Source organism: Galeopterus variegatus, unplaced genomic scaffold (genome assembly GCF_000696425.1).
Source record: "Galeopterus variegatus unplaced genomic scaffold, G_variegatus-3.0.2 Scaffold571, whole genome shotgun sequence".
Classification (NCBI taxonomy): Eukaryota; Metazoa; Chordata; class Mammalia; order Dermoptera; family Cynocephalidae; genus Galeopterus; species Galeopterus variegatus.
The window spans coordinates 403,700-414,079 of NW_007726682.1; the positions used below are offsets into that span (position 1 = coordinate 403,700).

At 37.9% G+C, this 10,380-nt stretch overlaps 1 protein-coding gene across 1 annotated transcript in view; it reads right to left on the reverse strand.

Moving 5' to 3' along the window:
• TTC7B (tetratricopeptide repeat domain 7B) overlaps positions 1 to 10,380 on the reverse strand; it is a 252,642-nt gene that overhangs the window by 196,951 nt on the left and 45,311 nt on the right. Inside the window, exon 4 of the mRNA XM_008570126.1 lies at positions 9,937 to 10,067. Within this exon, the coding sequence (XP_008568348.1) occupies positions 9,937 to 10,067 (131 nt within the window). The remainder of the gene's footprint in view (positions 1 to 9,936; positions 10,068 to 10,380) is intronic.

The window sequence follows — 10,380 nt, forward strand, 5'->3', positions numbered from 1 at the left end:
TATACTTCCATTTCCTCCCCCATCTGTGCTATTTTCATCACCTGTATGTTACAAATCCCACGATACATTGTTGCTATTTTTGGTTTAAGCAATTATCTTTTTAAAAAATTAAAAATAAAAAAGGTACTTTTTATTGACTCTTATTAAAACTCATACATTGTTGCTATTTTTGGTTTAAGCAGTCAATTATCTTTTTAAAAAATTAAAAATAAAAAAGGTACTTTTTATTGACTCTTATTAAATGATATTTATGATGATCTTCATTTCATTGTGTTGATCTATATTTTCTTCTGCTTGAGAATTTTCTTAACATGTCTTGTCAAGCAGATATGTTGCCAGTGAATCCTCTCAACAACTTTTTTTTGTTCTAAAAAGAACTTTACTTTGTCTTACTTTTGAAAAATGTTTTCAATTTTTCTTCCAGTACTTTAAAGGTGCCACTCCAATGTCTTCTGGCTGGTACAGCTTCTGATGATAAGTCTGCTATAACTCTTACCTTTTTTCCTCCGTATTTAAGGTTTCTTCTTTTTTATGGCTTTCTTCAAGATTTTTTTCTTTGGTTTTCAAGAGTTTGACTATGATGTGTCTAAGTGCATGTTTGTTTTTATATTTCTTGGTGTTTTCTGGGTGTCTTGTACATATGGTTTTGCTGTGTTTCAGTAATTTTGAATTTTTTTCAGCTATTTTTTCTTCAAATATTTCTTCTGCCCCTGTTTCTCTCTCTTCTCCTTTTGGGACTCCAAAGACATGTATAATATTTTCCCACATCTATTGGATACTCGATTCCATTTTTTTCCCCACTCTTTTTTTTTTCATTCTTGTGTTTCTGTTTGGATAACTTTTATTAACCCATGTTCAACATGAAGATATTTTTCTTAACCATGTTCAGTCTGCCAATAAGCTCATTGAAAAAGTTCTTTACCTCCTATATCGTGTTTTGTTACTTCCAACATTCTATTAGATTTAATAGTTCCACCTCTGCTGAAATTCCTATCTGTTCATGCATGTTGTATACTTTTCCTACAATATCCTTTAACATACTAATCATGGTTATTTTAAAGTCCCTGTCTGATCATTACAACACCTGGGTCATTTCTGGGTTTGGTTTCATTGATTGCTTTATCTCTTTACAGTGGTTTGTTTATTTATGTGAGGTGAGGTGAGGTGTGTGTGTGTGTGTGTCTCATTCTTTAAATTTTAATATTGAACACTGTGTGTGGGAAAAAACAGGTTAATAATATATACACTCCAAAATGGGCACCCTTCTTCCATCAGGCCATAAGTGTAGAAAATTAAGTCAATCTAGTTAGTAGCTGAGCTGGGGTTTGGTTTTGTTGTTTCTATAGATATCTTTGGTGCATCACAGACTTCAAATTCCTCCAGCAGTGGGCTAACTCATGCGTATTCTGGGGTTTGGGATGCCGGAATGTTTTTCTCAGTATTTCTGCTCCAGTCTCAGTTTTCAACAGTCCCCCCATGTTTGTGCTACAGAGCAAGTCTCTCTACATGTTCATGCCCCTTTTCCAGCAGTATTCTGCCATTACTTGTTACTTGGTGCTGTGTTGGTTATGCAGCTGGTTGGGGGAGGGAAATTTCCTGGTTATCCTGGTCCAGCCTCAGTCTGAGGCCAGGTCTGTACACCTGGATCTCAGGGATAGGGCTCATCCTCAAGGACCTCTTATGAGGTATCTCTCTCCTAGCCCTTGGCATGACTTCCTGGGACAAGAGCCACCAAACTTCCACCTGCAGGGAACTTGTGAGCATGATTATACTTCTAAGAGTCTGGGTTCAGTCAAAACTGAACTCTCTATTATCACCCCATCTTAATAAACAGCATTGTCATCTAAATACCTGCCCAAGTCAGACACTAGGGAGTGAGCCCTAGCACCCACTCTCCTCTCACATCTAATCTATTACCATGTCCCTTATAACCATTTCTCAGATATGTCTGCCTATACATTTCTACTATCATTACATCATCTAAGCTACCATCACTTCCTGTTATATTTCTACAGTAGCCTCCTAAATGAAGTCCCCATGTCCTCTCTTGCTTCCCTACTTTCCTTCCACTCTCCACAAGCAGCCTGAATAATTTTTTTTATAACACAATCTGGATCATATGCTCTTTCACATCTCTCAGATATCAGCTTGATTGTTACTTCCTCTGAAGGGCCTTCCCTAACCAACCAACATAAAGTAGGCCTATCCCTGGTATTCCCTCGTACACTATCCTTTTCTATTTCTTCATTGCACAATCAATGTATTTTTTCCTTGGTTACTAGCTGTCTCCCATCACTGTTATACAAATCCCATAAAGCCTGGGGCTATGCATATTTTACTTACTAATATATATACCCAGTGTCTACCACAGTGTCTGTGCAGAGTGAGCATCCAATATATGTAATAAATGAGTGAATAAATAAATTTTCAAGGTCAATCACCAATGCAGGAAAAAGGCAACAGGAAAGTAACCCACTGTGTATTAGGTACTATGTGGGTATATAGGCTATTTCACTTATTATCCCACAAGAACCCACTGAGATACACACTATTGTCCTCTCTTTACTGAAGGGGAAACTGAGGCTCTGGTCCACTGAGTGAGTTGTCCAAATCTTACGGCTAGGCAACATTAGACCTGGTGCTGAAACTCAGGTCCACTTGACTCCACAACTCAGCTCTTTCTCCCTTATCTCATCGGTCTGTATTTGCTTGCAGATCAAAGTCCAAAACATAAGAGGTCAGGGATGCCAGGATGAGACTTTAGGTTACAAGTGGGAAGAATAGGAAAGAAGCACGGAAGCAGAGGGAATAACATAGCTCAGGGTTTACTCTGAAGTCTAAGCATCTTAAATTTAATCCCTTCCTTACAAAGAGCCTCCAACACTTAAGCCTGGGCAGAAGCATTGTTTGGCAGTACTGAAGCCACTAACCTGTTCTGTGGATAAACACTTCCCTGTGAGAAGACTGCCAACAAGTATCCTTAACAAGCGCAGCCTACTTTGGCAAAAGCATACACCCAATGACTGAGGAAGCATGCTAGCATGGGGGAAGAGGCCAAATATTTTGGTCAAAAGATCCAGGTTCAAGACCTGGCTCTGTCATTCCTCACCATTTTGGACTCAAGACAACTTCTCTGATCTCGCAGATCTTCACTGTCCTCATCTATATAACAGAAATAATAATATCTACCTCATATGGTTAGTTTATATTGCAAATGAGAAACTTAATGAGCATATAAATATTATAATCCTTAATGGAGATACACTGAAGAGTTACCTTCATATGATCATGCTTGGTAAAGGATATTTACCATCACCTTTATTTCTTAACATTATTTTAGAAATTCTGGCAATAAGGCATAAGAGAGATATAAGATGGAAAATATTAGAAAGGAAGAAATAACAATAACAAAAATCATTCACGTGCTCAAGATTTGTATTCTTAGAAAAATGAAAAGAATCAACCGTATTTCTATAAAAGGGTTCAGTATCATGGCCAATAATCTTATATTGCTACCCTTGGCAGCTTTCAAGATTCTGTTCAGGTGTCATCTCTTCCAGGAGCTGTCCCTAAACTTCCACACTGGTCCAACACCTTCTTCTGGGCTCACAGAGTTCTCTGAATACAAAAGCACTCCCCATACTGGTTATGGAGCTGTGTCCTCATGAGATGGTAAGTTTCCTAAGGACATGCTCTGTGGCTTACTCATTCTAGTGCACCTGGTGTCAAGCAGTGTCCGGAACATAGAAGGCACTCAATAAATGTTTGCATAAGTAAATTTTAAAAGTATAAACATTCTCATATGTGAAAATATAATGAAAAAAATCATACTAATCACAAAGTAATAAAAATGGAAAAGACCTGGGAATAAAACAAACCTACTGAAATCTATAATATAAAAAGTCTTTGCAAAATGGAAAGAGTGTCATAGATGAGTGAAGAATAAATATGTGTGTCCAAATCAATGCATGGAATTAGTAAAAATTCAAATCCTAACAGGATTTTTCTTGAACTTAACGAAATTATTCTAAAATTCATCTGGAAGTACAAAGGGAAAAGAACAAAGGATATTCTGAAAAGTAAAAATTACTACTTCTTCAGATGTTAAAGCCCATCATAAAGAAGAACTTGTTAAACAGTGTCATATTGGTGCGATACAACAAAATGGGAAAGCCAGAAACTACCGTAGTATTTAAAATTTTATTGAATGACTAAAAATATATGACAAAAAATATGAAAAGGAAAAGATCATTTTAAAGTGGCACTCACATTTGGAAAAATTAATTTAGAGTCATCTCTAATATCATATACCAAAATAAATCCCAAGCAGATTTGGATTTATAGGGTTTATTTTTTAAGATATGGAAAAATGGTTGAAAACTTTCCAAATCCTAGCGGGGGGTTTATCCCAACATTCAAGCTTTAAAGACAATAAAACATAATAAAGAAGATAATCAGGTTCAACTATATACAGATTCAAAATCTGTGAGCTTACCAGCATTATTTTTTTTTTAATACATAAGAGTGCATACAAAAAAAATTATAAGCAACTTAAAAATAGGAAATTACCAATTGGGAAAATATTCAGAGCAAATATGACAAAGGGTTAACATATTTATGATACAGTTTATTCGAATTGTAAGAAAAGCACTACTTCCAAAAAGTAGACACAAAGTATAAGCAGACAAAAAAGGATATAACAAGGTTACACATAAAGTTACCACATGACCTAGCAATTCCACTCCTAGGAATATACCCAAGAAAAATGAAAGCATTTCTACACACAAGAACTTGTATACAAATATTTATAGCAGCATTATTCCTAACGGCCAAAAAAGTGAAAGCAACCCAAATGTCTATCAATTGGCAAATAGATAAACACAACATATTTACATCCATACAATGGAAAATTATTTAGCAATAAGAAGAAATGAAGTACTGACACATTCTACAACATGGATGAATCTCAAGAACATTATGCTAAACCAGAGGAGGCAGTCATAAAAGATCACATATTGTATGAGTCAATGAGTATTTATATGAAATGTCCAGAATATGCAAACCTATAGAAACAGAAAGTAGATTAGCAGTTGCCTAGAGCTTGGGAGATTGAACACAAATAGGAAGTGACTGCTAATGAGTACAGGATTTCTTTTTGGGGTAATGAAAATGTTCAGGCATTAAATATTGGTGATGGTTACACAATTCTATGAATATATTAAAAACCATTGAATTGTACAATTTAAATAGATAAATTGTATGGTATGTGAATTATATCTCAAAAACGCTGTTACTTAAGAAAAGAAAAAAATATATAACTAGAAAGCAAATATATGGAAAAAATATCAACTTCACTGATAACCAAAAATATGCAAACTTGTAAGGTGGCATTTTCACCTAACAAATCAGCAAAATAACTTTTAAATACCAACCCTGTCCAGATTGCAAAGCAACCACTACTCTCCTGTACTTCCAAAGGTAGAAGACATTAGTATAACCCGTAGAAAGCAATTAAAGGACTGGAATGGGGAACAGAAGGAAGAATCTGCCTTCTCATTATCATCTCACATTTTAAAGCCAAAAGTACAGCCACTTAGACCTCTGGAGTCACACCCTGCCTTTCTCAGCAGCATTGAGTGCTTTTCCTAGGACACCTGGTTTGAATTCAAGACACACAGTAACTTTAATCTAATCCAGTTCTGGATCCTACACCTCAGCTAGGTCACTGCAAGTTCTTCTTTTAGCAAGGACATAAACTCAAGGCATGACCATGCTGCCCAGTGAACAAGTCCTTGATGAACAGCGGAAATCTGGGTTGGGCACTGCAATATTTGGGACCTGATATTTCTTCTCAAAACTTTAGCACTAAAAAAGCCAATAAAAATTTTCAGATGTCCCATAATTTAGCATTAACTTCTTTTCTAAAATAGGGTGTAAAGAAACGAACTGTCAGCAGAAGGTGAAGTTCCACTCTGGCACTACTCCTGCTCCAGAAAGCCATAACCAGCTGGTTGGCTGATGCGTGCAAAGGACAGAAACAGGATGATTTCATTTACCAAAAGCAGGGTTCATATTATGATATCCAAGGATGAAGTCATCTTTATTCCTATCTCTGCACCACTAAAATCTCCTTGCAGGGCAGATAACTTTATTTACTGCTGGCATAATGCCACCATCTGAAGATAAACTAATCAAGGACATCCTATATCATTTCTAATTCTATCTCCTCTAATTTAACTTATTTGATTAAATTATTCTATATGCACAAATTTAGAGGTATCTTTTATTCCCCTCAGAAAACAAACTATCAGAGAAGACTATTAGTAGATGTTTCTGTAACCCTAACAAAACAAGGACAACACTAAACAAATATTTAATGCACACAGCTTTCATTTAGTCACATTTTCTTTGGCCCTGCCTCCACATTTGGAAGAAGGGGGAGAATAACACATGGAAAGCTCCTAGCATACTGCCTGGGACACGCTGGTGTCCAGTAAATGCTGGTTCTCCAGCCCCATGAAATTAGACAAGCCGGGCAGAATGGAAATAGAAAGCTGAAGCACACAGAAATAACGATTTGACCAACATCAAACAATCAGGAGTGAACACAAATATAGAACCCAGATAGAGGGTCTCCAAGCAAAACATTGCCCTATTAGCTTCAGCGCAAGAAGGAAAACCAAAGGTTCCTGAAAAAATTACTCCATAAACATTCCCCTAAAAATTCCTTAACATTTTTAATGAAATAGTATGTTTTCAATAGTCTAGATTTTTATCTAAGTATCTGAAACCTTCTGTGGTTAGAGAAGATTCCCCAGTCAGGTGACACAGGAACAGGAAATGACAACAAAGCTGACATTCACTGTGTGCTAAATAACAAGGTACTGGTAAGTACATGAGTTAACCCATATTATCCTCACAACAGCCTTATGGCAATTATTATTGTTACTTCATAGATGAGGATCCTGAGGCACAGAGAAGTTGAGCAACTTAGCCAAAGTCCCACAAGCTAAGAGGTGGCAAGGCCAGGATTCCAACACCGGTGGGTCACTTTACTGCAGTGCTCTGTTGCCTCTCACAGCTTAGATTAGCAGCCGAGGAGAAGCCAAGGTCAGCCCCCTTTCTGAAGAGTCACTGCCCTTCGGGAAACAAACAACTCTAACATCACTGAACATACCCACCCTTAGAGACATTCAGAGAATGGCACTGCCTCAGAAACATGATTTGGTGGTTCCAGGTTATGAAAAAACATTTTTCATGATACTCACAACTGTCTTCAAAAGTTCTCCCCGAATTTTATTCTTGCTAGTGAATGAAGAGCCAATACTAATAAATAAAATGCCCAAAGGTCCTAGCAAACAGAAGTTTGTTCACCATAGAACAGCTGGGAAGTGAGGGGGAAACCACTGCGCAGCTGCCTCTGCCCAGCAGAACAGATATAGGAGCAGTACATGGGATTTCCTACTTCACAGGGCCAGTCAGAAAGCAAAGCACTATTTGCCTAGGCTTGCCCAAGGCTTTTAGTTCTTTCAGATTCCATTTCCCTAACATTTCTGTTTTTAATTTAGCAAAATTCTTATTAAATCAAAATTAAGTTTTAAAATTAAGCTCAAAATTTTAAAAAAGAAAAAGGCCAACCAGATATCGTCGGCATAGCACACAATTAATTATCTATCTTGCCACATAAAAACCCTTGAACTTCCCACCAAGGCCATGAATAACTTAAGAAAAGTCATTTCCCTCCTGGACTTCTGATCTATCAACAGATAATTTCTTCAGTACCTACTACAGTCAAAACAGATGTTAGGTTCATCTAGTGTCTCTCATTGCTAATACCCCAGCTTGCTGAAATATGGGGAGGCCCAAAGTGGTTTCCCATAAAGGAAAACTCATACTAAAAAATCAAAACCAGAAATTTGAAAGTCATCTACATACAGAGAGATTTAACCCCAGACTGAAGAAGTTGCTTCCCCATGCCACCTGGTCAAATACTGTTTGAGCACTTTCTGTAAGTAAAGTTGTGGGGAAACGACACGGCTCTGTATTTGTTTGCAGTGGCCTGGGAGAATGAACTGAATGAGCCTGGACTAGGTGTCAGGAGGCTGAGTTCTAGAACCAGCTTTGACCTAACTTCTTGTGTGTCCTTGGGCTCTCGCTTCCTAGACCTCAATTTTCTTGAAATCTAACATCCTATGATCATCATTTTCCCAAGATCAAAAAAAATTTTTTCTTTACAATTCTCTGATTGTGTGAGTCACCCTGATGGTCTGGCTAAGGAACCCAATAGTGAATGGGTGGTTATGAATGAATACAATGGAAAGTATATCCAGCTCTGCCAATTCCTACATCATTAAGGCCACACAGAACAGTTCCAAAATGACAGGTCTGGACAACAGTTGAAGAGTAAGCTACAAAATAAGGGCCCCTCAATGGCCATGGATGTGTGGTCAACAAAAACAGCTCCACTGAGATAAGCAGACTTCTCCACTGCCAAGCACTGGCCACCAGGAGGCAGGACAGTGGAAGTAACGTGGACTCTGAAAGTGGCCTGCATAATCATTTCTCTAAAGATCATATCATAAGTTTTGAATACCAAAAAATAATTCCTTTCTCTTAGCAACCTTCTGACAGAACAACATTTTGGCAAGACAGCCAAATACCTTCCTGAATTCCCAGACATCAGGAGCCATGACTTATAATCCATTTTGGTCAAGGCCAGGTCAAAGGTTTCCCATCATTCTGTCCACCTCTTCTTCTGTGGTTCTCTCTCCACTCCCCCTGCCTCCTAAAAGGCAATTCTGGTCCTTATTACACACAGCAACACACTACAAAATGATTTGTGAAAAAAATAACTTCCAGTCTGTACATCTATAAAATAACAAAAGCTAGCAAGGCTTCGGCAGTCCCTCTCTATTCTAATCCTTTTGGAAACAGAGAGCCCAGAAAATTGATGGAAGATAAGACATCTGATCATTTTCAAAGTCTCACAGGATTTCTAATCATTTCAAACCATCTCACAGGCTGCATCTCTGGGTCTGAAGGTATTAATATCAGCATCCTGCCTGGGTTAGAACTCCAGGAAGTTCTACTAGCAGCAGGGACTGTTAGGAGCTACTGCTATTAATACAAATAAGTAACATTTATAAAGAATCCAATATGTTCCTGAATCTGGGCTAAGTACCTTTATTCACATGACCTTATATAATTCCCACAAGAATTCCATGAAATATGCTCTTTTTAGAGATGTGAAAATAGAGGCTAAGAGGTGAAGGAACTTAGGAAAAAGCAGAACCAAAAGACAAGGATCCTTCTAAACAGACAAGTTGCCCACACCACCCAGGCCCCATCCATCCTTGAGCCTCCTCTGCCTGAGGGTTTGAGCTCAGGGCCTCACTGGTTCTCTGCTCAGAAGACCGTCTTGTCAGCTGCTGGTTGCCATTCCTATACCATAGGCAAACCACTGACTGCTGGAAGAAGACCATCCCACATGATCTCAGGGGATCATCCAAGTATCTCCAAGCTCTAAGCAGGTCAGTTGAAGTCCCCAGCAGACCTCTGCCATCAAGGTAAAGTCTCCCAAACGTCAGGTGAACAAATGTTGGCATAGATTCCACACAAGTACAAATTAAACTCAACCCATTTTACTTAAGAAATGGGACCGATTACCCAGCTTCAGTGTGCTTAGGGTATTAACAGATGCATACTGTCATTTCGCACCCAAAGCGTGTTAAAATGCTTCACAAACTTTGAACCATATATTTTTCACCAGGTACCACAGTCACTACCATGGTCTCCTTAGCATTAAGGAATATAACTAAAGCGCTGCACCCAGAGGCAGACAAATTAAAGACTTCCCAGAGGTTGACTACAGTTGTCTACAATCTGATCTGGAAAAAAAAAATTATCAGCTAGAACAAACGCATGGTCCTCACTTACCTTTTCTATCTCTTGGAGGTACAGCAGTGCAATATCCCCTGCTTTCTCATAACAGGTAATGACATCCTGTTCCCGGTCCACATGGAGATTACTGGTAGAAGATGAAACAGGCAGCTTTTCTAAACAAAGTCCTAAAAAAAATCAAACACAAAAAAACTGGTTAAGTTGTTTCTCATGGGGCTTACATTTTAAATATTGCTCTAAAGAACCAAAAAATGGTCCCAGGATATCCCAGAGATTACTGGTAGAAGATGAAACAGGCAGCTTTTCTAAACAAAGTCCTAAAAAAAATCAAAAACAAAAAAACTGGTTAAGTTGTTTCTCATGGGGCTTACATTTTAAATATTGCTCTAAAGAACCAAAAAATGGTCCCAGGATATCCCAGCTATCAGAAAAACAGATTCTCACCCTCTGTCCTTTCTCTTTAAGGACAAAATGAAACAT